General features: G+C 41.8%; 1 protein-coding gene across 1 annotated transcript in view; it reads left to right on the top strand.

The window, feature by feature from the left end:
- Positions 1-11,030, top strand: part of micu2 (mitochondrial calcium uptake 2) — a 386,723-nt gene extending 375,693 nt beyond the window's left edge. The window contains exons 11-13 of the mRNA XM_059646669.1: positions 679-787; positions 7,321-7,478; positions 9,844-11,030. Of these exons, the coding sequence (XP_059502652.1) occupies positions 679-787; positions 7,321-7,478; positions 9,844-9,948 (372 nt within the window). The 3' untranslated portion in view covers positions 9,949-11,030. The remainder of the gene's footprint in view (positions 1-678; positions 788-7,320; positions 7,479-9,843) is intronic.
- Positions 11,031-27,921: the final 16,891 nt, after the last annotated feature.

Below are 27,921 nucleotides of genomic sequence, written 5' to 3'. Positions count from 1 at the left end.
TGATGTCTTCAGTGCTGCTTCCTGCTCTTATCTGGAATTTTAAAAATTAATCAGTTTTACTTCCAATTTTCATTCTGTCTCGCCATCATCTGGTCCTCTCTGACTCTTGCCACCTCCCACTCCTCTCTCTCTCTCTCTCTCTCTCTCTCTCTCTCTCTCCCCACCACCGCCTCCCCCAACCACCTGACTGCTGTGTTTCCATTTCTGGTGTTATTGTGTTCTTATTGAGATATGGATCCAAAAGTGAGACAGCTGAACAGGCATTGTCTATTTGTTAACCTGAGCAAAGTAAGCAATCTCAGGGGATACTAGTTCAGATCCCCGTCTTTCCCTTACTCAGCATTTATAGACTTGCACATCCAGCATGGGCCACTTAGGGAGCATTAAGAGTATTGGCAGATTTTTATTTCGCTGCTTAATGTGGTGGTATTAAGGCCAATTTTAGGACCAAAATCCCCCAATTCTGTGACTAAGCATGAGTAACTCAATGTGGACCAGAATGCAGTCAGTGAATTTCCAGTTCCATAATCTAAGAGCATCAATCTGTCTCTTTCATATTCGTTTTTTTGTTCTTTCTCTCTTTCAATCTCTCTATTACTATTCAATGCTCTCTTTGCTCCTATACATTTCACATAGAACTTATTCCTAAATAGTAACTGCTTTTTATTTATGTTCCAGAGCATTTCCTTTCAAGAATTCAGGGCATTTTGTCAGTTTATGAATCATCTTGAAGATTTTGCTTTCACCATGAATATGTTCACTGCAGCTAATCGTCCTGTTGGAATAGGTATGTATAGGGCAACATTATATATTATTCTGAAATCAGAAAAGCTATTTTGACTAAGAAGGTATTTTTTAAATCCGACAGCATCAAAATGATAGGATGTATTGGAGCTGGATTATTCAAGTCACATAAGATCTAAACTAGTGCTTTCATCATTCATGATAACAAAGTGTGGAGCTGGATGAACACAGCAGGCGAAGCAGCATCTCAGGAGCACAAAAGCTGAAGCTTCGGGCTGAGACCCTTCATCAGAGAGGGGGATGGGGTGAGGGAATTGGAATAAATAGGGAGAGAGGGGGAGGCGGACCGAAGATGGAGAGAAAAGAAGATAGGTGGAGAGGAGCGTATAGCTGGGGAGGTAGGAAGGGGATAGGTCAGTCCAGGGAAGACGGACAGGTCAATGAGGTTGGTACGTAGGAAATGGAGGTGCGGCTTGGGGTGGGAGGAAGAGATGGGTGAGAGGAAGGGATGGGTGAGAGGAAGGACAGGTTAGGGAAGCAGAGACAGGCTGGGCTGGTTTTGGGATGCACTGGGGGGAGGGGATGAGCTGGGCTGGTTGTGTGATGCAGTGGGGGGAGGGAACGAACTGGGCTGGTTTTGGGATGCGGTGGGGGAAGGGGAGATTTTGAAGCTGGTGAAGCCCACATTGATACCATTGGGCTGCAGGGTTCCCAAGCAGAATATAAGTTGCTGTTCCTGCAACCTTCGGGTGGCATCATTGTGGCACTGCAGGAGGCCCATGATGGACATGTCATCTAAAGAATGGGAGGGTGAGTTGAAATGGTTCGCAACTGGGAGGTGCAGTTGTTTATTGTGAACCGAGCGGAGGTGTTCTGCAAAGCAGTCCCCCAAGTCTCCGCTTGATTTCCCCAATGTAGAGGGAGCCACACCGGGTACAATGGATACAGTATACCACATTGGCAGATGTGCAGGTGAACCTCTGCTTAATATGGAAAGTCATCTTGGACATGTCCATCATGGGCCTCCTGCAGTGTCACAATGATGCCACCCGAAGGTTGCAGGAACAGCAACTCATATTCCGCTTGGGAACCCTGCAGCCCAATGGTATCAGTGTGGACTTCACCAGCTTCAAAATCTCCCCTTCCCCCACCGCATCCAAAACCAGCCCAGTTCGTCCCCTCCCCCAACTGCATCACACAACCAGCCCAGCTCATCCCCTCCCCCCACTGTATCCCAAAACCAGCCTAGCCTGTCTCTGCCTCCCTAACCTGTTCTTCCTCTCACCCATCCCTTCTTCCCACCCCAAGCCGCACCTCCATTTCCTACCTACTAACCTCATCCCACCTCCTTGACCTGTCCGTCTTCCCTGGACTGACCTATCCCCTCCCTACCTCCCCACCTATACTCTCCTCTCCACCTATCTTCTTTTCTCTCCATCTTCGGTCCGCCTCCCCCTCTCTCCCTATTTATTCCAGTTCCCTCTCCCCATCCCCCTCTCTGATGAAGGGTCTAGGCCCAAAACGTCAGCTTTTGTGCTCCTGAGATGCTGCTTGGCCTGCTGTGTTCATCCAACCTCACACTTTATAATCTTGGATTCTCCAGCATCTGCAGTTCCCATTATCTCTTTCATCATTCATGCTGATTTTACCCACTGCAGAAGAAGAAGGATAAGGTAAATGAATGTGTGACTGAAAAGTTGATGCAGGAGGAAGGGCTTGAAAACTTGAAGGAATTGTAAACTATGAGGAGGACAGTGTGGAACTCCAAAAGGATACTGACAAGTTGGTGAAATAAGCAGAAATGTGGCAGATGAGGTACAGTGTTGAAAAATGTGAGGTGATGCACTTTGGTCAGAAAAACACTGAAAGACACCACAAAATTGGCTTTAATTCCACCATATAATGGCCATGTAGGTATAGATTTGTGGATACTGTGGAGGACATTGCTGCAGGAGTTCCTCAGGGTAGTTTCCGAGACCCAATTCTAAAGGGGTACAGTATACCACATTGGCAGATGTGCAGGTGAACCTCTGCTTAATATGGAAAGTCATCTTGGGCATGTCCATCATGGGCGTCCTGCAGTGTCACAATGATGCCACCCGAAGGTTGCAGGAACCTGGGTGTATATGTGCACAGATCATTGAAGGGGGCTGGACAGGCAGGGAAAGCAGTAAATAAAGCAAACAGTATTCTCAGCTTTATTCATAGAGGTATAGAATGCAAGAATGAGGAGGTGATGTTGAACATGTATAAGTCATTTGACAGACCTCAACTGGAGTATTTACTGAGCCACATTATAGGAAAAATGTAAATGCATTGGAGAGGGTGCAGAATCGATCTTGCAGAATGGTACCAGGTAGGGGAAACTTCAGTGAAGAAGATATATTGAAGAAATTCAGACTGTTCTCTTGAAGAGAAGCCCAAGAAGAGATTTGCTAGAGGGTTTTCAAAATCATCAGAAGCTAGATAGGGTAAATAGGGAGATCTGTTTCCTCTTCTGTAAAAGAAACAAGAACGAGAGGGCATAGATTTAAAGTAATATGAAAATGGAGTAAAGATGATGTGAAGAAAAACTTTCTCTCACAGTGAGTTGTTATGCTGTGAAATACACTGCCTGGAAATGTGGTGGGGTCCAGTGAAAGTGTAGGTTTGTGGATACTGTAGAGGATATCACTGCAGCTGTTCCTCAGGGTAATTTCCCACACCTAACCACTTAAGTTGTTTTATTAATGACCTTGCATCCATCATAAGGTCAGAAATGTGGATGTACACTGATATTTGCACGATGGTCTGCACATACTGAGGTAGTCTGTGTCAGAATGCAGCAAGACCTGTATACAAAATCTCTGCTTTGGCTAAAAATGAGCAGGTAACATTTATACCACAACAATGCTAGGCAATAATCACCCCAACAAGAAAGAATCTATCCATCGCCTGTAGTCATTCAATGATATTACTGTTGCTGAATCTCCCACTATCAACAACCTGGGTAAATGATTGACCGGAGACTGACCTTAGCCATATAAACACTATGCCTACAGCAAGTCAGAGGCCAGGAATCCTTCACTAAGGACCTCACCTCCTGACTCCCCAAAACATGTTCACCATCTACTAAGCACATGTCAGGAGTGTGATGGAATACTCCCCTCTTGCCCGGATGAGTGCAGCTCCATCAAAACTTAAGCTTAACACCGTCCAAGACAAAGCAAAACATGTGATAAGCATCATTTCCTCATATATTGACTCCCTCCACCAGGGACACTCAGTAGCAGCAGTGTATATTATCTACAAGGTTCCCTGCAATCGTTCATCAAAAATCCATAGACAGCACCTTCCAAATCCATGACCACTTCCATCTAGGAGGACAAGGGCAGAAGATGAGGACACCAACACCTGCAAACTCCCCACCAAGCCAATCACTATCCTGATTTCGAAATATACTGCTCTTCCTTCAGTGTTGCTACAACAAAATCCTGGAACTCTCTCCTTAACAGCATTTTGGGTGCACTTCATCATCATCCTCTTGAGAGCAACTAGGACAATACATTCTGACCAAGCCATGGCTGCTGACATCCAATGAATAAATAAAAACATACTGGGTAAGTTAAGGCATGGGAAAAAACTGCAGTAAGCTGCAACACAAAAGATAGTTGGAGGTACTTGTGCACAAAACACAGAAAGCCAGCACAAAGGAGCAGCAAGTAGTTAGAGAGGCTAATGGAATGTTGGTCCTTATTTCAAGGGGGTTGGAGTATAAGAGTCGGGAAGTCCTACTGCATCTGTACAAGGTGCTGGTGAAACTACATGTGGAATACTATGACTGTTTTCGTCTCCTAATTTCAGGAAATATTTCATTGAAGGCAGTTCAGAGAAAGTTCACTGGGATGATCCTCAGTATGAGAGGATTGTCTATGAGCAACGGCTAAACAGGTTGGGACTCTACCCACTGGAGTTTAGAAGAATGAGAGCTGATCTCATTGAAACATATAGAATTCTTAAGGAGCTTGGCAAGGTAAATGTTTCCCTTCATGGGAGAGTCGAGGACCAGAGGGCATTGTTTCAGAAAAAGGGTAGCCAATATAAGACTGAGATGAGGAGGAATTTCTTCTCTGAGAGTTATGAACCTTTGTAACTTCTTGCCACAGAGAGCTGTGGATTCAGAATCCTGGTGTATATTTAAGGCTGGGATAGATTCTTGAATGGGAGAGTGCAGAGTGGTGGTAGGGGAATCAAGAGTCACTGGGAAAGGGCAGGAAAGCAGATGTGAGAAATGTTGCACCAGCTGTGATCCTACTGAATGGTAGGGCAGGCTCAAGGAGCCAAAAGGCCTACTCGTGTTCCTATTTCTTATAATATTACAGTCTTCTGTGGGTCAGTATGCCAGTGCTCTTCCTACTGCACTGACTTGGACCATTACATTATTCATGGAGTAGCGCTCAACCCCTGCCTACTTTTTCTTTATTCTACCTTTGGCAAAGGTTTCTACCATCTGGGGACCCATTATTCCTAAGCAGTTACTGGCAGGAATAACAACAGATAAAATTTTATACCATTAATGTTGAAGAACATTATGACTGCCCAAAACAGGGTGGAATGTAGGGTTTCTTAGATTATCTGTCATCTCCAAACACAGCATACGGACTGCAGCAGTTCAAGAAGGAAGTTCATTGCCTATTTTTCAAGGGCAACTAGGCAATAAATGCTAGCCCAGCCAGCAACACTCACATCCCACAGTGAATAAGAAATAAATTGGGTCATGACTTTTCTGTAAACACCACATTCATGTTGCAAAGCTGAAGACATCATAGAAAATATTTTCCAAGCAGTTTTGTCCTGTCTGTTCATGTAAATCTGATTTGGAAAAATCCATTAAAGCCAAATCTGGGCTCACTTGACATTGCAGATTTATTTTCAGATGTAGAAAATAGATTCCAGAGCATGATCCCTAAACCAGGAAACGCCTTTCTTTAAATTTTATAATGGAAGCAGTAACCACCTGTATATTTTCCCAACATGTGTTTGAAGTACCTTCTATCATTAGTGGGCACCAGAGCTCTGGGTAATGATAAATGTATGGAAGCTCACTTACAGCGTTATTAAGAGCAATTCATTCACAATTTCCTTCTTAACCAGTAAGCTGTGGCCTCCAACTTCATTCTCATGCCAGATATATTGCAATAATGACCTGTGATGCTTTGAAATAGCATGAATGACTACCTTCCTTGTAACCTCCTCTGATACAACCACCTCTACTTCCACAGTCATGAAACAGGAGTGTGGGTTGCATTTGCTTCTGACTGCAGACTCAGAGCTATACCATGTGTTTCCGTCACTTACTTCTTTCCTGTTGCTTCTTATTACTGTTGCACTTTCGGTTTTGATAAAAATGCCTTTACAGTGTCTCTATTCTGACAAGCTTGATCGTCTCCACTTCCTAATATGAATTACCAAAGGCAAGTTTTCTTTCCCAGCAATGGTGTACTATCCACTTACATCCTAGAATTCATTTAAAACTATGCATATTTATGTTAAAGAGCTGACTACAAAACAAAAATGTTTGCGAGCAGCACACTTCCCTTCAAGTGAACATAATTTCAGTTCCTTACCAGTCAGGTGTAAGCTATCTTGCTCTTGGAGAATGTGCCATTGTACTCATTAGGATCACAAATCGAGGTTTCAGGCACAATCTTCATGCCTTTGAGAAGCAGTCTGTCTGCACGTTATGTAGTTATGTAATGACACCCAGGCATTACAGATGTGTGATAACAAGGTGTAGAGCTGGATGAACACAGCAGGCGAAGCCACATCAGAGGAGTGCTCCTATGATGCTGCTTGGCCCGCTATGTTCATCCAGCTCCACACCTTGTTATCTTGGATTCACCAGCATCTGCAGTTCCTATTATCTCTATTACAGTGTGAGCTGGTTAAGTTTCCTGTGCGTACAGCAGCATGGCGTACAATGGATACTATTTTGCCTATAGAACAGCCTTCTTTGTGAAGCACAGGTGGCACTGGCACATTTGAGCATGCCTCATGTTGCTAGGTGATTCTGCAACTTGAATTTTTGCAATGCATCCTAGGTGGATGCAAGTTCTCTCTGATAATTTCTTTGCCACTTCTATTTATCTTTGAATTTCCAAAGGCTAAGAGGAATTCCCAGAACAACTCATTTTGCACCAGACAACAAAAGCCAAACTAACAAAGTCATACCACATACTAACTCCCTAGTAAAACTTTACTAGAAATGCCAGATAATAAGACACAAACACTCCTGGCCTTCAACAATACTTTGCGTTCCTGGAGTTTTGGTATAGTTCAGAATTTAAACTTGAATGGTCTACAACTTTAACTGGTTGAGCAATGATGAAAAGTCTACATTGTGCCAACTTAATTAAGTACATTAAACTTTGCCTTTTATGTATTTAACATGCTTCAACTAGCTGAGAAATGCTACATAAATCCATTGCAACAATATATTACTTGTTCAAGGAGAAGCGCATTTTGTATCTTGATGCTTTCAATGATATTGGAACAACTTTGTCTAAATGTTATGCATGTTTTCCATGTTGAATTTAGGACAATTCAAGAGAGCTGTGAGAGTCGCAACAGGGCAAGAATTATCAGATAATGTTCTTGATACTGTCTTCAGGATTTTTGATGTGGATGGAGATGGGTGTCTGAGCAAACAAGAGTTCCTTGGAGTGATTATGACAAGGCTGCATCGTGGCTTGAAGGTGATATTAAAGTTCTAAGTAAAGTTGCTGCATTTTCCAAACCAGTGAATATAAGCATAGGTTGACCTTAGGTTAACATCTGAACTGCCAGATAGCAGGAGTGCAGCACTTCCTTGGCCTTCCTAATCTACCTTCCCTTGAATACATTTTCTTGTGGAGATATGTTCCATAGTTTAATGACTCTCTGGTCAACAAAGTTTTTCCTGAAATGGTTGTTGGATTTATGAGAGATTTATCTTTTATTTATGGCTCCTGATTGCACTGGTCTTCCTCATCATACCATCCTCCACTCTCTGCCAAGTTTTCATGTCTCCGATGGTTGAAATATTTTCTCCATGTTTACTCTGCTACATCGTTAAAGTCTTTAAGACCACTATTAGTTCAACCTTCAGTCATTTCTTTTCTAGAGAAAAGAACCTCGGGCTGTTCAACATTTTGTGACCAGTACAATCTCTCAATTCTGGATAAGTACAGAATTGAGGCAAAATTGACGGAAGAGTCAAAAGCAATAGGTGCTTTCAGATCAGTTGGAGTAAAATGCTCCAGAGCACAATTTGGGAGTACTAATATTTCTAATTCATCTCAAAGGATTGGTTTGAAAAATTAAATGCAAATTAATTCAGTTTGTATTTGATACTGTATTAAGAGGAGCACATGGCAGCACAGAATTTACAGAATGCTTTGAAAAAATATGAATATAAGCAGAACAAAAGCATATGAAATTTAATATAGATGAGTGTAAAATAAGCCAATACAAAGCCTAATGTAAACTGCATAGGAAATCTTGATTAACCTTGTAAATTGTTTAGGTTATACTGCACCTTGATTTACATCCAGTTTTGTCACCAAGACATAAAGGAGATAGTCATATATCAGAAACAGCACAAAGAATTGGCATGAGGCTGGTCCTGATTCTCAGATCTGAATATTCGGGCCTTTCAGCAATCTCACAGCAGACAGTGAAATAGTCAGGCAAGAAATGGAAAGATTAAATCATGAAGATTACAATCATGTAAATTATGGAAGTCCATGAAAGGAACGCAAGTTTAAGTTAGCAAAAAGTAAATTTATTATCACAAAGTTCTTCTCACAACATGCAATCAGAATAAAAGGGCTGGATTTAATGCTTAACTTCCTTTGGTTTAAAGGTGTGAGACTTAATAAATCCAGGAGGAGCTTGCCCACCGCTCACCTTCCTGCTGATGCATCAGCTACATTTATCTCACTAGTGGAGCTGGCTTTGACCGGCCCAGCTATCAATGGACCAATTTGAGGGCATCTGGTAGGGAATGCTCGTTTAAGGGCCTCATCCACTATGGTCAGGACCTCAGTGACAGCAGAAGAAGCGTACACTAAACACTCAGTCCAGTATTTCTTGCCTGGACCAACTGGAGGACTACTCACGTACCGGTTTGCAATCCCCTCATGGCCTCCCAAACACAATCCTTTTCACCACAGGGTGGGAAGAAGCAGGCATGCTCCATTTCTAACCTGACCAAATCCTAGATACAGCAATGTATACTCTGTCCCAAAATACTGACATTCTGACATCTGACTGGCTGGCAACTCTCATTAGGAGTCTCCTTGATCCAGAAGGGCAAGAATTCTGTATTCAGCCCATTAATGGCAGTTAAATGGTTCTGGAAAGCCAGTGTTCACCTCAATGAGCTCCTCCATCAAGTTATTAGTCAAGGACAGCATCCTCTTTAATTCAAGGAATGGACTTTCAAATAAAACAATAGAAATGAAAACTTTGAAATCATTTAAGAAACTGTTAAACACTGTGATGAAGATGTTGCAGAATCTTTCTTGACAGACAGTGAATTTGGTGGACTAAACAGCATTCCTGCACATGATCCCACGACTTGGATTGAGTGTGACAAATTGTGATGAGATGTTTATCCATATGTTAGGCCCTTTTCACATCAATTAAATTTCTGACTGAAGTACCCACACAATAACAATTGTACATCAGTTAGGGACAAAGTCCTGATGAATTCAGAAAAACATTGATAAATGAGGCTGAAAATCTACCCTTCAGTTATTAAATGTTACGTGTTAAAAAAACATAAATGGCACGCAATTTGGGCAACACAGTAGCAATAGAGTTCACAATGGAGTACAGAAGGTGGAAAATTTATAATTTAAAGAATATTGAATGTATGACAAAAGGTTGAAGACAAATAATCATTTATCGTTTTATATCTATTGGATAATACCTACATTCCTGGGTTTATAAAAAATCTTGAATAATGACATAATGTGTCCATGGTAATTTTGACTGGAACAGAATGACCCTGTAGATTATGATTTTAAAAAAGTGTCTGTTTGCAGTAACTGAGACTCAATCCTTTGGTTTCAATAGGCACCAATACAACATGGTTTCAAAGGCTATTTTAAATGTGTGAAGAAAGAGACTATTGTTGGAGTACATGAAGCCTGGAAGCAGACTGGAAGAAGCCCCTGTTAAAGCTACTGGGCATAAGGTCTTTTTACATAAAATAATCCAACGCTATACACAAGGGACAGTTTGTTGAGGAAATTTGTCACAGGTGATTTAAAACAATTTTCAAAATATCTAGGATTACTAGAAAGTATCCAAAATTTAATAAAATATATTAAGTGTGTCTTGCTTACGTATGTAAGAAGTGTCCTTACACAAAAATAAAAGATTGTTTTCATGAAAATGTATTTTGCCAACTCTTTTCACATTTGTTTACAAGCATGTACTACACTGTAATGAAGAATAGCACTGTCAATTTTGTCACTCAAGTGTGACATAATTCTGATAATAAATGTCTGTGGTATTTTTGACTCCTTTTGTTCCTCCAAATGAGTTTTTTCAGCATTTTTTTTCTTGAAGGCAATGCACTTTAAATAAAATTAAAGTGGTTGAATCACTAACCTTTTTTTATATATGTCAGGCAATTCATTTTTTTCAGATGCTGTTAAAAATACAAAGCAAGAAATCTGTTTGCTTAGCTCTACCCTTAAGTGCACTACACAGATCTCAGGGGCAACAGGAGAAGGGGCTTCTACCTGGATGCCATTCTTCATTGATTTATTTGGAGAAGACCACATAGGAATGGTCCACAGTTTTACTTGCCCCAGTAAATCAGCATAGATCTATGTAGCACCAAAAGTCATGTTATGCAAACAGATTTAGTCCTAGAAAATATTGCTACTTCAGTGCAAAGCATGAAACATTCAGGGACTTAATTAAATGTGTCTTTATGTTATTGTGTACATGTTTGTTTTAAGAATCTAAGTCAAAATATTAAAAACATAAGAATTGTTTTAAAATTATGTTTAAGTTGTAAAATTCTACATTGTAAAGTTGTCGGTAATTTATCCTAATGCCTGCTGTGTGGATCTCAGAACAAATATTCTTCAACAACTGTGATTATGTTTTCGATGTTGGATAAAACTGCCCTCTGACGTAATTATTTTATTTGAATATGTAAGAACTACGATGATTTCATCAAAATCTACAACATCTGGATTCTTTATTAACTGTGTTGCTTTTGCATTAATAAAGTATGGCTTGTGAAATCTGTGTTTAAATTCATTGTGTCATAAGACGCATGACCAGTGCAAATTTTATTTTAGCCTACCAAGGGAGCAATAATCATTCCTTTAGTCCAGCTGTTGTTAAAACATGTGTTGTGTTGTAATCTTTGTGGTATACAACTAAATGCTATGTAATTACCAGGCTTAAGTCAGCAAACCATCGAAGTATCAGCTGATGCACATTTGTAAATGAGAACATTCAGTTTGTTTGGAACTGTGATAACAAGGTGTAGAGCTGGATGAACACAGCAGGCCAAGCAGCATCATAGGAGCAGGAAGGCTGACATTTCGGGCCTAGACCCTCCATCAGAAATGGGGGAGGGGAAGGGGGTTCTGAAATAAATAGGAAGAGAGGGGGAAGCCGTTGGAAGATGGATAGAAGAGAAGATAAGTGGAGAGTAGACAGACAAGTCAAAGAGGTGGGGCTAGTAAAGGTGAGTGTAGGTGGGGAGGTAGGGAGGGGATAGGTCAGTCCAGGAAGGATGGACAGGTCAGAGGGGTGGGATGAGGTTAGTAGGTAGGAGATGGGGGTGCGGCTTGAGGTGGGAGGAGGGGATAGGTGAGAGGAAGAACAGATTAGGAAGGCGGAGACGAGCTGGGCTGATTTTGGGGTGCGGTAGGGGGAGAGGAGATTTTGAAGCTTGTGAAATCCACATTGATACCATTGGGCTGCAGGATTCCCAAACAAGAACAGCAACTCATATTCTGCTTGGGAACCCTGCAGCCCAATGGTATCAATGTGGACTTCACAAGCTTCAAAATCTCCCCTTCCACCACTGCATCCCAAAACCAGCCCAGCCTGTCTCCGCTTCCCTAACCTGTTCTTCCTCTCACCCATCCCTTCCTCCCACCTCAAGCCGCACGTCCATTTCCTACCTACCACCTCATCCCGCCTCCTTGAACTGTCCGTCTTCCCTGGACTGACCTATCCCCTCTCTACCTCCTCACCTATATTCTCCTCTCTACCTATCTTCTTTTCTCTCCATCTTCGGTCCGCCTCCCCCTCTCTCCCTATTTATTCCAGTTCCCTCTCCCTCGCTGATGAAGGGTCTAGGCCCGAAATGTCAGCTTTTGTGCTCCTAAGATGCTGCTTGGCCTGCTGTGTTCATCCAGCTCCACACTCTGTTATCCAGAATGGACATGTCGTCTGAGGAATGGGAGGGTGAGTTGAAATGGTTCGCGACCGAGAGGTGCAGATGTTTACTGCGAACTGAGGGTAGGTGTTCTGCAAAGCGGTCCCAAGCCTCCCCCTGGTTTCCCTGATTGTAGAGGATGCCACAACGGGTACAGCGGATGCAGTATAGCACATTAGCAGATGTGCAGGTGAACATCTGCTTGATGTGGAAAGTCATCTTAGGGCCTGGGATGGGAGTGAAGGAGGAAGTGTGGGGGCAGGTGTAGCACTTCCTGTGGTTGCAGGGGAAAGTGCTGGGTGTGGTGGGGCTGGAGGGGATGTAGAGCAGACAAGGGAGTCACGGTGAGAGTGGTCCCTCCGGAAAGCAGAATAAGGGTGGGAGGGAAAAATGTCTTTGGTGGTGGGTCGGATTGCAGATGGCTGAAATGTCGGTACTGTGTTGACTTCACAGTAGATTATCCTGATCCTGTAAAGACAACATCTAATTTATGCAGCTACACTGCAACTAGCCTCCACTCATTGTAAACAGTCATGGCCTTTGAGTATCTGAATCTGACTTCAGTCTAACCTCTTTTCACAATCCAATAGAGAACTTAGTCAATATTTCAGTGAATTGAAACCTACAATGGGGAATTCTATACAGTTAGTTGCAGAGAGGTGATTCAAAATCTGAAGAACTAAAGAAGAACTTGCTACAACAATGATTGACCTTGATATTCAAATCAATGAAAGTCAAATAGTTCAGTTGGTCAATTGTTTCTAATTGGAATTGTTAGCATTGCACATCTTCCTGTGGGACAACCTGTCTAGGCCCGAAACGTCAGCTTTCCTGCTCCTCTGATGCTGCTTGGCCTGCTGTGTTCATCCAGCTTTAGATGTTGTTATCTAACATTGAGGTTAAATCCTTCAATAAACGAATATGTACCCTATAACTGATGAACGTTTTATTAAAAGCAAGGCCCTATGATTTAGATTTAAATTTATTTGTCACGTACTAAATATAGAAATACAAGTTTGGCAAAAAGTGTACAAAGTCACCATTCACTGGCACCTACTTAGTTACAAGAAATAGGATTAAAAGATTTAACAGAGCCAAAAAGTAAGCAAGAAAGAAAAGTCCAGGTCTCAGAATCCGTTCTCACCACCAGCCCACTCGCACCACTAGGTGCTGCTTCACCGGCCCAGTCTCACCACCAGGTGCTGCTGCCTCACCGGCCCACAGTCACCACCGGGTGCTGCTGCCTCACCAGCCCACAGTCAACCCCGGCCTCACCGGCCCGCTCTTGCTGCCAACGTCGTTCCATCCTACACACAATCCACTGTCACCAGCTCGCATGTTCAGCTCCTGCCACGTGGTTCCTGGTCACTACCCGAATTTTTCTCTACTCTTTAGGTAGGTTGTTAAAATGACAGGCGGTAGGGTGGGATAGAATTACTACAAAGAGGAGCGAGAAGAAGAAAAATGAAAGGAAAAGAAATAGGGAACTGGCAAGCACATTGAAGCTCTGAATGGAGTAACTTACCCTGCTGCCATCTTTGCCATTGACAGATATAGTACAATTTTATATACAGGGGGTGCCTGACCTCTAGACATCCGACTTAAGAATGCGATCCCATATAGAGGTGTAATTTTAGAGATCCAACGTATGAACATTTTCTGTCCATGCGAACAGCTATTTCATGTTGTCTTGAATTATGTTCTGAACTGCATACAAATTGACATGTGAATTAACTCGAATAGACTCTGTTTGCAACCTGGGATTGTCTGATAGGTACATATTTTTGAATACTGGCACATTAAATTATTATAAATTTAACATGATTTAATCTAGTCAGAAAGAATACAGACGTTTTAATTAGATTTTATTGGTTATCATATTTGATTCACTTTTACTGCTAGAACTTCATCAATTTCTTGTAAAAATGTTCTGTGTTAATGCTTAAAAAAGAAATAAAAATAACAATTTTCAGAATGAATACATTCTGAAAAGCAACTTCATCCTGTTTGGCAAGTGTTCAGTTTTAATATTGCACTTTGTTCTCAAAATTGTGCTGTCATGGTATTTTCAGTATCTGTTGCTTTTGCAAAGCAGTGAATGATACAGTGTAATGATAATTGTAGATAATCAATGTATAAGAGGCAAAAGAATTGCCAACAGCACATCTTAAGCAGAACACAGCAGGTCAGGTGGCAGAGGATGAAGGATGTAAACTCAAAAACGTTGACTTTCCTTCCTCTGATACTGCCTGACCTGCTGTGCTCCCCCAATTCCACAGTGTATTGACTCGACTCCAGCATCTGCAGTTCTTGCTGTCTCCAAGCACATCTTAGGATATGTGCCAACATTCCATGCAATGTTCACGTATTAACCATATTTGCAATAAGTACTTTACAAATACATTTTCTAGCGAGTTTTGAGAAGATTTGTAGCTCAGGTTGAGGTTCTGGATGTGAGTTTGCTTGCTGAGCTGGAAGGTTAGTTTTCAGACGTTTCGTCACCATTCTAGGTAACATCATCAGTGAGCCTCCGACGAAGCGCTGGTGTTATGTCCCGCTTTCTATTTATCTGGTTAGGTTTCCTTGGGTTGGTGATGTCATTTCCTGTTCTTTTTCTCAGGGGATGGTAGATTGGCTCCAAGTCAATGTGTTTGTTGATGGAATTCCGGTTGGAATGCCATGCTTCTAGGAATTCTCGTGCATGTCTCTATTTGGCTTGTCCTAGGATGGATGTGTTGTCCCAATCAAAGTGGTGTCCTTCCTTATCTGTATGTAAGGATACGAGTGATAGTGGGTCATGTCGTTTTGTGGCTAGTTGATGTTCATGTATCCAGGTGGCTAGCTTCCTGCCAGTTTGTCCAATGTAGTGTTTGTCACAGTTCTTGCAAGGTATTTTGTAGATGACGTTCGTTTTGTTTGTTGTCTGTATAGGGTCTCCAACCGGAATTCCATCAACAAACGCATTGACTTGGAGCCAATCTACCATCCCCTGAGAAAAAGAACAGGAAATGACATCACCAACCCAAGGAAACCTAACCAGATAAATAGAAAGCGGGACATAACACCAGCGCTTCGTCGGAGGCTCACTGATGATGTTACCTAGAATGGTGATGAAACGTCTGAAAACTAACCTTCCAGCTCAGCGAGCAAACTCACATCCAAATACATTTTCCTTTAAACAATCCTCTATTGTCCCCTCATCACTTTTTTCCTGAAATATTTATCATTTTAATGTTGACTTTCTGAAATAGTCAGTTTTTACAATGCAAATTTAGATGAGTAATTTGCATTAAAATGGAATTTGAAAGACTTTCTGAAATATATAACTAGAATGAGTGCAAAACTTGCTGCTGTTGTGTAAGGCAGACGTCCAGAGAGATGGTAGAAAGGGGTAATTTTCCCGAACACTTGGTAAGGTTGCAATGTCAGCAACCATAGATAAGAGAAGAAATCACTTGATTTGGAAAACCAAAGACACACATGATGGAAAAAAAACAAATGTGATGAGAACTTGGGGTTAGAGAAAAGCTCTATTATGGTTGAGAGAAGTTAGGAAGAGAAAGGGATGGAGGCTGCCAGATTGTCTCAGTTGGGCATTTCTTTGAGTTCTTCACATCTACCATCAGAAAACATCAGAAAAGATCTTTTAAAGAGCTGGTTCATGATGTAAAGGGAATTTCCAGATTATCTTTGCCTTCCAGATGACTCCATAATATTAGGAAGATTTGGCTGGTGAGAAGGAGCGATGTTCATCTGAAACTAGCAATGCCCAATCAAGTGAGCTTTCTACCATGTGCACTCTAAATTTCAGCCCAGAACCCTGAAATCACAAAGGTGCTGTTATAGGAGACACTCAGTTGGTGTAAAGAATCAAGGTAAGGAAGTTCTTAAGCAAATAATATGTTGAGGGAATGAGAGATGGGAATTGGAGAGGAGTTGACGTCATAATCATTTGCATGAATGTAAATATTGCTAGTAAATTTAAAGGTTTTCAGAATATAGATGCAAACAGAAAACATCAGATCTGGCACAGTCCACGAGTAATGTCCAAATCTTCCATTCTGGCATGCAAGACTAGCAGCAGATATTGAAATGAGCATCATTTCCAATTGGAGATGAGGCCCCTTCTCTCACAATTACAGAGGCGTGTCTAAGGAGCTTGGCAAATCTTGTGAAGGAGGCAGGCATAAAGTTAACATCCCATCCTTAAGGGATCAGAGGCTCTGGTACCATATTTAAAGAGTACGCTGGCAACTATTTGTTCCCTACAAGCCAGGAGCTACTTACGGATAAAGGTAGTGGTTCTTCCACCCTGTCCCAGTCAGCCTACCTCACTTCCCCAAACAGACTTATACCCTTAGTCAGTCTCCTTAATCCAGTATCCCTCCCTTAGTCATCCTCCGTTCCTCATTCAACTTAAACTACCACCACCCACACTGAACAAATTTTGGCAAATACTCTCCAATGAGGGCAAAGTAGCAACTGCTCCAATGTCCAGGAAGATAACTGTATCACCCATTGCATGCCATTTTTCTACAGCCTCAAAACTAAAGGCATGTATCGCTCATTCGCGTCAACTTAATTTTGAAGGGGAGTTTAAAATCTGGTGAACTGATAAATGTAAACAAAAGTTTTTGGGATCTCAACCCACTTTTAAAGTTCAGAAAATTTTCTTACAAATTTTCATCATGCTGTCAGGAGTCTTATTTTTGGCCACCCACTCAATTAAGATCCATTATCCACCTGGTTTTCTGCTCCTGGGAACAGCACAATATCCTAACTCCACCAGTTACCATGACAAAATGTGATAAGACTGTGTACTGTGCACACCAAAAATCCCTTGCTAATATGGTTGCTGGCCATAAAATGTCTGACTGGTCAAATGTTGGTCTATTCTTTGTTCATGTTGAGTGGAAATATTGGTTATTGTTAACACTGTATCAAGAATGACTGGATCACCTGAAATAATGAATTCTGATCCTGAATTTGAAGTGTTTATCTTCTTTATTCTAGTGACTTAGACAACAGACAGGAGGTACACCTATAAAAACGTTTACCTCATGAGGTCAAACCTCCACACTGCTGCACCCAATTCAAACTGTAATGGAGGGAAATAGTTCAATATTCTAATCAATTGTACTTCTGACCCTGCTGGAGGACAAAGGGCATTCTTGTTGCCATTAATACGGTCTTGATTTCTATTCACCATAGGAAATATAACCATGCATTTAAAAGAGATACCTTTTCAATTTAATGAACTCTGATTCCCTTCAGATGTTACTATTGGACAAGTGAGATCCCAGAATTAAATCATGCTATAGTCATTTTATCTAAAGGATCTTTTATAACAAAATTATTGATTAGTGTCTTCCCACTGCACAAAAGACACTACAGGATCTGTTCTGTACTAGGTTCCTCAATAGACTGGTCTTACAAATCATTTTGTAAATGTTCCAGAAAATCAGCTGCCACAGTATTATTGCTTATGTGGGTTATCCAGTCCATACGTAGATTATAGGTACCCATGATTATGGTAGTAGCCTTGATGTATGTAATTCTAATTTCCTGTTTAATATCATCCCCTAGGTCACAACAACTGTTTTGCGGTATGTAGACAACTTCCAATAATATTTTCCACTCTTTGTTGCTCCATAGCAAATGATTTCATACCTAGACTTTCTGCACTATCATCTTTTCTCACTATTGCACTGATTCCAATTTTCATCAACAATACCATCTTCCTTTTTGTTTATCCTTCCTTAGGATTGAATACTCTTGGATGTTCAGTTCTCAGCTTTGGACATCCTACAGCTTTTGTAATTGCAATTACATTGAACCCATTTATGAGTATTCACACTGGTAATTGATCTAGTTTACAACACGTGCAAATGCATCACACTGATGATCTTCGATTAGTATTCGTTGTAATTCTTAACATAGTCTGGATTATTTAATAAATCTTGTCTAACATCTGAATCACAGATTGGGCATGATATTCTGAAGCATGTAAGCATGGGCTGGTTCATCACAGTCAGCATGAAGCCTGTTGCAAATGGTCAACAGGAAATATTTGATACAGTCTGCCACTTGTGGGGAGACATCACCTACACATTTAGCATCACACCAGCATTGAAACTCATATCATAAAAACTCATTTGTGTGGTGGGCAATATGTCATTTTGGCTCGATGGCAGTATTCTGTTATTGGAGAAAACTTACCTGTAGGTTTATTGCATAAAAAAAGGTCATGGAGACTGCAAATCTCTGCTGCATTCTGGTGGCATCACCCTAAATAATCAGACTCTATATCAGAGATAATGGGAACTGCAGATGCTGGAGAATCCGAGATAACAAAGTGTGGAGCTGGATGAACACAGCAAGCCAAGCAGCATCAGAGGAGCACAAAAGTTGATGTTCGGGCCTAGACCCTTCATCAGGAAAAACCTGAAATGTCAGCTTTTGTGTTCCTAAGATGCTGCTTGGCCTGCTGTGTTCATCCAGCTTCACACTTTTTAATCAGACTCTACGCGCCTGGTCTGAGAACTAAGATGGACAGTTCCAGCTGCACCTCCATACCAATAATGTCCTAATCAATCAGTGCCCTCTTTTCATGCTGCATAAATTGGTGTCTCTTTTTTTCCCAAATCTATTTCTTGCAATCTTGTCCTGAAAAATGCAAGAAAAAAATTTTTGACTTTGCGTCACCTTTTAGCATTACTTAAAATCTTACAAGGTTTTCGCAGAATCATTCATTGCATGGACAGTATTCAGATCCACAGGGGAGTAACTGAGGGGTACAATCAGAGACAGCCTGCAATATTAATGCATTTACAGGAGGAAGTCTCACACTTAATGACAAAATTGAATTCAAAGAATCCATTTATTTTGTGGGTCTTAACAGGGAAAGCATGATGGTGAATCCTCAGAAGACTAAAGCCATGACAGAATTTCCAACTCCAAAGAAAGCCCAGGATATTCAAAAATTCTTAGGTATGCTGAATCACATGGCAACATATTTGCATAAGTTCGCATCCATTACAGAAGCCTTGAGACGTTGTCAAGATGTCAGAAGGATGGTACTTCATCAAGGGAACATGCTTCAGAAGGTTAAACAAATGTTGATGCCTACAGATGTCTTCGCATATTATAATGATTATTTCTAATGACATCAGCCAATGCTGCACTCACAGTCAACAGTACTGCTCTTCCAAGATCAGCCAGATAGGTATCACAAACCAATCTATTATATGCCAATATCATCCTCTGACACAGAAACATGATATGATGTGACTGAAAAGGAAGCTCTTCACTTATTTGGGTTTGTGCGAGATTTTCAGAAGATATTATTGTTTGAAAATTATGATTGAAACAGATCACAAACTTTGGTTTCTGAAATGGACAAGAAAGAATTTGCAAGAACGCATCTAAGGATACAAAGGACTTTGTCTTGAGATTTGCTTATGAAACTGTCCATATGTAATGAAAACTACAAGTGATGGCAGATGTGGTCTCCAGATTGATGGTTGACAGCCTTACCAGTTGTGAGTGAGGGCTGAATCTTATGATATTTTGGTCGTGTCAATTTCATTGAAGTTTATGGATGCTTTTCTTTGTGAGGCCTAGCAATATTTCTCAATATATTGTCCCAAACCTCCCTTTCTAACTACCTACCCCACCCCACGATGTTCCACATTGGTACTTACCAGTTCTACCACTTGCCATTAGACATATGCTATCCATTTGGGAACCCAGAACAGACTGATATTGCTGACACTGATGATGTCTTTATAAAATTGTTACAAACCCAGTAAAGTGTTGGCAGTCCAATGCTGCATTGCATGATTTGTCACTTTTACCCCAGGCCTCCTAGATGGTGAAAATTGGCATTTAATTTGTGGACAGGGACCTGGAGGTCAACTGGATTACGCAGAGGACAGACATTCGCCTGCTCCAAGATTGGAGAAGAGGCCATACCACCAGACCCAGCCGTCTGGTTTGAGGTCATCACCAAGGTCAGTATGGTCTTAACATTCTGAAGGAATGCATAACAATGGCCAAAGACGACCAATGGCTTCCTCTGTTGTCCCAGGGTAAGAGCCACCATCCTCTCTCTGCTACCTCACACAAACTCTATATCTGCTATTGCACTCACTCCCATCAGCAAGGCTTACTCCTGTATCCCCTGCAGCTCAATACTGACACTGCAGAGGAAACTTTTTAGTTACGTTGGAATCAGGAGCACATCATTGCCATGTCTGTACAGCTGGCAGGGGATGAAAACACCCAGGTCACTGGCACTTGGAGGATTGCTGGAGGACAAGTAACAGCTCAGAGCCAGGCAGGAGAAGACACCATGGTGTTGGCAATCAGGAACTTTGTGCACATGCACAGGAAGAAACTGAAGCACTGGGCAGGTATGTGGTACCTTCACAGCCTAGAGGCTGCCGGACTACAGTTTTACTATGGGGTCAAAGCTGCTTCAAGTTTGTGATCGTCTGGCTGCCTCCATGGACGGTTGACAACTGCCATGAAGACCAGGTCCAGTACCTGAGGGTCTGCTGGAAAGGTGCACAACGTAACTCCGTTGTGCTTGTCACTGGTCCTCAACAGCAAGGCACGGTAATTTGGAGAGGCCATCTTGATCTCACAAAGGTGCTCTCTCCTTTCAAGGAGATATGGCAGTGCCAGCAGGCACACAGCCAGAAGAGGAACTACATATAAGCCCCTCAGAAGTGTCCTCTGAGGACACTCTAGAGGTACCTTCCACCTCCAAAAACAGAAATCAATGGAGAAACTCAACAGCTCTGACAGCATCGTGAAGAGAAAACAGAGTCCACTTTGCGAGCAGTGACCTTTCTTTTGAACTTGAAGCAACTATTGGTATTTATGGTGATTATGGGATTTGGGGAGGAGTTGGGTCAGGGGAAGGAGTGACAGCATAGTGGAAACAGAGTCCAGAGAGAGAGAGAAAAATGAAACGGGTAGGCAGACAAAGGGACTTCTAACACTAAGACAGGGAAGGAGAGAAGCTAGATAGGTGATAATAGGGACTATGAGTAGTTGTATGGAGGTTATGGGGGTAAGTAAAGGACAACGAAGGAGGTTTGGTGTTCTGAAATTGTTAAACTCAATGTTGAGTCCTGAAGTCTGTAAGGTATGTAAATGGAAGATGAGTTGAGGTGTTGTTCCTCAACACCTTTCTTCTCTCTGGGCCCACAACCACACCTGAATGAGTAGGGCAAGTGCTTTGACCTGAGACGGTGGAAAACCCATTGATGGCCCTTCAGTGGATGACAATACTGCACACAAACCCATTCTCTGCAGGCCACACACACTCATGGTTGTGGCCATTTTCTGTTCCATTGCAGAGTTGCAATTTCTAGGATGATGGAAGGTATTAGTGAGCTCTCCTCAGACAGTAATTTCCAGGTTCCATCTTAACATGTTGGCAAGGCTCCAAACGCCCAAATTTCTTTTCTGGTAGCCTTTTCTGTGAACACCATAGACTTTGCACCTCCTAAGATCTCTACCTGACCAGTCTGTATGAGCCTGCATCTGCTCACCTTACCCCCTCCATTCCCCGGTAACCATGTCAGTGTGGTCATATCCTGACCCCACCCCAAATCCAGGATGATCATTTCTGTGGATCCTCTCCTGAATGATGCTGAAATGGGTGGAATGACTAAATAATGCTCGAATTCTGTCTTCAGCCAAGTGTCAAGTAGTCTTTATTTGTCACTGTCAAGGAGACAACCTCTACTAGACATGCCAAAAGATTTCTGCATTAGTACTGGTATTCTTGGCCTTTTATACATTTTTAGAGCCAGACAGTTTCACCAATCATGAGTACCAGGCAATTTATAGCCCCCAATCATTTCTCATACACATATCTGTTATAGCCAATCACAAAGCAGGCTGTAGACTGAACTGTTTGGGAATTACATCATTCTCTTGATCCTTGATTCTGCTGGGTCTGCAATTGCACCTGCATCCTGTTATTTGCATAATGTTTACATATTGTCCTACTTGTGTTGCAATGCCATCAGTATCACTCAATTTTAACATTTCCTCTTTCAATTTCGTTGCCAGCTTTACTGCATCCTCCGCTTTGCATATACATTAACCACCCTTTCACAATTGTCATCCCTTTGGGTCGCCGTCTGCAGCTCCCAATCCTCAAAGAGTCCTAAAGCATGGAAACAGACCCTTCAGACCGACTCGTCCAGGCTAATCAGACATCCAATCTGACTTAGTCCCACTTGTAAACATTTGGCCGATATCAGTCCAAACCCTTCCTATTCATCTACCCTTCCAAACGCCTTTTAAATGTTATAATTGTACCTGCCTCCACCACTTCCTCTGGCAGCTCATTTCATTCATGCACCACCCTCTCCGTGGAAAAAGTTGACCCTTGGGTCCCTTTAAAATCTCTCCCCTCTCAACTTTCACCTATCCCAGGAAAAAGATCTTGGCTATTCACCCTGTGCATGCCCCTCACCATTTCATAAACTTCTAGGTTTCCAATGCTCCAGGGAAAAAAAGTCCCAACCTATTCAACCTATAGTTCAAATCCCCCAGTCCCAGCAACATCCTTGTAACTCTTTTCTGAACTCTCTCAAGTTTAACAACATCCTTCTTATAGCAGAGAGACCAGAATTGAACGCAATATTTCCAAAAGTGCTCTCACCAATGTCCTGTACAGCTGCAACATGATAGGTCAACTCCTATGCTCAATGTTCTGACCAATGAAGGCAAGCATGCCAAATGTCTAGTTCAATATTCCATCTACCAAGGTCTCCACTTTCAAAGAAACAATGCACCTGCACTCCTTGGTCTTTGTTCAGCAACACTCCCATGAATTAGTTCCCACAGCTGTAGCCCACTTTATTCCTTTACCCTTTGTCTTTATTGGACAGACCTGATGAACTGATTGTGGCCCACCCCTTTGAGTGACCTAAGTGGACAACCCTGAGTATGATGTGCCTATATCTCTGACTGATGTATATACTTGTCCCTGACTGTGTTAACTCTAACCCCAGGAGGATGGAGCCACAGAGCTGACTGTGTCCCACTCATCAGTGGCATGGAAGCCTAGACTGAGAAAACTCTGACTGGACGCCTGACTGTGGCCAGGACTCTAGGCTGAGCTCAGAGGTAGCAACTGGTTTACTGTGCCAGCATCTCTGACTCCATGACGTCACCTTAGACCACCCCTCTAGACTTTGAGACATGACATTTTGTTTGAATTTATTTTCCATGCCGATATGTGGTACCATGATTTGGGATTGATGTTGCAATGTGTCATAAAGCAAGGTGCCTGTCCTCTTGACTAAGGACTGCTGACCAGCAAGACAAGCTGTGTCCCTGTGTTTATGCTAGGAGGCAAGGCAAGGAAGGGAAACTGCGAGCATGCAGGTAGGCGTCAAGTGAGTGATTGCTAAGACAGCAATTGAACAGTCCTGGGATGCAGCCTGGTCCAACATGTGAGCTAGATACACACAAAGTGTCCTTGCAGCAACATGACAATGACAGGAGCACAACAGCCCAAAGTGTAACTTTAAATTTTAACCTCACTGCAAAGCCTCTTCCAGGGATGCCTAATCTGAAGAAGTTACCCTCCTCCCTCCGGACCAACCTCAGGCTCTCTGATGAAGAGTCTAGGCCTGAAACGTCAGCTTTTGTCCTCCTGAGATGCTGCTTGGCCTGCTGTGTTTATCCAGCTTCACACTTTGTCATCTTGAAGTGCTGCCATGAGTGCTGTGAGAGCGTGGCAGTTGTCAGAAGCCAAAATCCATAAATGTGGGTGCATGCAGCTGATGTCCCAGACAGAGCCCAGAGTCTTTATTCCCAGATGTCCAAGATGGCAACCCAGAGTTAAGTGGTGATCTGAAGTCTCCAGTTATCTGATCAAACCTTCATGTTAGGAATTGTTGATGTCCAGTTTCTTCATGGTGGGTGATAAAATAAGAAGCTGCATATTAATGAGGTGATGAATACAGCAGGCCAGGCAGCATCAGGGGAGCAGGAAAGTTGATGTTTCTGGTTGGGAGCCTTCTTCAGGTGAGATTGTTTGTTAATGAGGCTGTTAACAAGCAATAATCCCCCTTAAAGGCATCTCACTGCCCTTTGCATGTTTGTTTCAGATCTCCCAAATTTTCAGCTCTTTGTTTTATGTTATTGTCCTGGGCTTTAGCCTTGCATCTCCATGGGGAATTCAACAATGGTGCCACTGTGACCTTTTTTCCCCCCCTCTTTTCTTCCCTGTTCTGTTTTTGGCCCTAGTCCAAGTTTTTCCATTTTTACTCACATTTCCTTTTTGCGTGGGAATGGCACCTGATATCTCAATGACCCTTTGGCTTTTATACACAATTTGAAAAGCAACAGATTGCTCACATGAAGTATTGATGGCCGGTCAAGAAATTACCGTTCAGCCAGCACTGTTTGTATCATGATTTTGACTCCTAGAGTTACAGATGGCTTCTGTACTGCTTCGAATTTTGTGAGGCTTTTTCATGGTCTTCAAATTCGCATCACTACCTTCACATCATCTAAGCAAAACCACAGATGATCACCATGTTGTGGTTTCATGTTCAGTCATGCAAAATTATCAGACATACACTGGGACTAGTAAATAGACACGGGTTCTATTTATTTAATGATTGATCAGATAATTACATAGGTTTGTTATATACATTCAAATAACTGCTGTTACAGAAAAACGCTCTTTCATATAGTTAGACTGAAAAGCTGCTAGTTTGTCGCTTGTTAATTAGCATGTTCTCTCTTAAATGGTATCACAATAGATTGAAACTGCTTCCACCATACTGTCAAGTAGCACATGTCAGATACTAAATACATACTACATAAAAAAGATTTTCCACATTTTCCGTTGTTTCTTTTGCCAATTACCTTAAATCTGGGCCCTCTGAATCTTGATCCTTCCACCAATAGAAAGCGTTTCTCCTTATCCAAACTCTCGTCATTTTTAACACCTCTATTAACTGTGCTCGCAACGTTCTCTTACAAACATACAGACAAATGAATTAGGAGCAGAGAGATTCGTCATTCAGCTTTCAATCCTTTCAGCCTTCTCCACCAATAAGATCATGATTGATTTGCTTACCTTTTAAAATTCCATATTCCCATCCACCCCCAATAATCTTCCACCCCTTGCCTAACAGAAAGTGACCTACCTTTATCTTAAAAATATTTAGTGACATCTTTGCCATTGTCTGAGGTACTGGATTCCAAAGTCTCACACTGCACTGAGAGTTCTCAAGTCGGTTCTCAAAGAGCAATACCTAATTTTAAAGCAGTGCTCATTAGTTTTTAGCTCATTCATTTCTAATTCTGCTCTGAATCTGTTCCAGCTAGAAAAAAGTAAATGCTGCCCATCACAATGGACTATATCTTCAGTGTAAAGATGGGGCTTCATCTCCTCAAGGACTGTGAAGTGGTCAATTTGATCATCCACAGGATTTGTTTCTTATCTTTGATTGTCCTTGAGAAGGTGGTGGCTGATTACCATCTTGAACTGCAGCAATCTATCTGGTGTTAGTATGCCTGGAGTGGCATGGATGGAAGGTCTGGGGTCATGACCTAGTAACAGTGAAGGTATGATTATATATAGATCCAAGCCAGAGTGGTGTGTGTGGTTTTGAGGGAAGTTTGCAGATGGTAGAGTTTGCATGCATTTGCTCTCCTTGTCCTCCCAGAAGCTTGCAGATTTGGAAGATACTGGCGATGGAGCCTTGATACGTTGCTGCAGTAACAATTTTATAGAAGGTGTTCACTCACTCACAATATGGTCTACTCAACACTGGGACAACTAACAGCAGATAGGAAGGCCACTTCAGAATTCTCCCACTTAGTCTGCAAGCTTATGAATATGTTTTTGCATTTAACTAAAAAAACACTTTGGTTTTATTCATACCTCTTTGTATCGATCTTGTTCATTTATTCTCATTAAACTTTGAGTTCTTGTCCTACTCTGCTTTTATCAAAATTTCTACACTACCTTATTGCCAGGACTTTTCTCTTTAGATTTCTGAATTTCCTTTCAGCTGACCCATTTCTCCTTGTTATACTTTAAAGCCCTATCCACATCTAGTTATACAATTCATCAGGAGATTAATTTGGATCTGGTTTAAGTGAAACCCTTCCAAACTTAACTTGTCCTTTCTCTTTACACAAACTGGCTCTGCCATGGGTTTTATGCTAACCAACTGCCTTCAATAGTTTGTCGCTTTCTCGGTGGCAGCTTTATGTCTCATAAGATAACAGTTTGCTTGTGATAGTCAACTCTATTTCACATTGCTTGGTGTGTTTCAAGAACCTCAATCTAGCAAGGCAGTCTCTGCCACATTTTCTGTGGAAGATAATATTGGTTCTGCTCATGTCTTGCAGCAACATTCCAAATATTCAACCTCTAGAGATCACAGCTGTGAATGACCATCTTTCAGTTATCAGCGTCAATCCACAATTTTCATAATCTTGTTTACAGGTGTCTTTATAGCTTAGCTATAGAGACCCTGAAAGAGGCTGGTGTACTTTTTGAACAAAAGCAAAGTTGGTGGAAAAGCTCAGCAGGTCCAGCAGCATCTGAAGGAGAAAACAGAGTTAACGTTTCGGGTCCGGTTCTGAGAACACTGAGGAAGAGTCACCGGACCTGAAACGTTAACTGTTTCCTCCTTCACAGATGCTGCCAGACCTGCTGAGCTTTTCCACCAACTTTGTTTTTGTTCCTAATTTACAGCGTCTACAGTTTTTTTTTTAAATTTGGAGTATCTTTTGACTTATGGCTGCCGTTTTTCCAAAAGAACATGTTGAAATACTGCAAGTGTTATTGTTAAAAATCAGTGTGCAGGATGCTGATGGGACCTTTGAGTTAGTGACCTTGATCTTCCATGAGGTTCCAGGTGCACATTTGAGCCAGTGAAGGTTTAAACTCTCCAACCTTTTCTCCTGCCCAGCGTATATTGTTCATACCTCAGGCTTGGACATAAAAGCTCTGTATTGATATCAGTGTCAGGTTGCACATTGTTGGTGATTATAGAGCCCTGATATGTCAAGCTATTAACAACTTCCAACATGTTGCCAATGTTCTTAGGTGGCAGAATGGCAGTATCCCAGATGTGACATTTGTCTTCTAATGCTGATGGTCAACTCAAAGTTTTTAAGAGGTATGAAAGGGTCTAATCATGTGCTGCTGACAATGTTCCTTCGTATGAAATGTTAATGTGGCATTACCAGCACTGATGAAATGAGGATTTTGATAAGGGCTTCTGTGTGTTTGTCTTGGACGAAGGCAAAACTGCTTTCTGCAAGTTCTGATCTTTAGATAGGCATTTTCTGTACTTGATCTGAAGGCACACAGCAACAGCAAAGAGAAGGATTTGCCAAATAATAATACAACACTACAACGTGTATCTCGATATCACCAGTCTTCCGGACATTATCCAACATGCTGTTGTAGAAAGAGGAGATCACAATAAGTTGCTTCAGTGAGCAAGTCAATTTTATTCCAGCAGTTTAAGCACACCATTTCTACTGTTATCGTTCAAGGTCTTGCTGAGATACACGAAATCAATAAACAGTGCTCTCTTTTATTCACAGCACTTCTCTTGCACTTGCCAGGCCGAAAAGTTTGTATCAATTACAGATCTTACAAGTCTGAAACTACACTGGGATTCACGGCAGGCAAACCACGATCTGCCATCTGAAAAAGACAAGATGCTCAG

This window comes from Stegostoma tigrinum, chromosome 6, assembly GCF_030684315.1.
Source record: "Stegostoma tigrinum isolate sSteTig4 chromosome 6, sSteTig4.hap1, whole genome shotgun sequence".
Lineage (NCBI taxonomy): Eukaryota > Metazoa > Chordata > Chondrichthyes > Orectolobiformes > Stegostomatidae > Stegostoma > Stegostoma tigrinum.
This window is presented reverse-complemented; position numbering and strand designations above follow the sequence as displayed.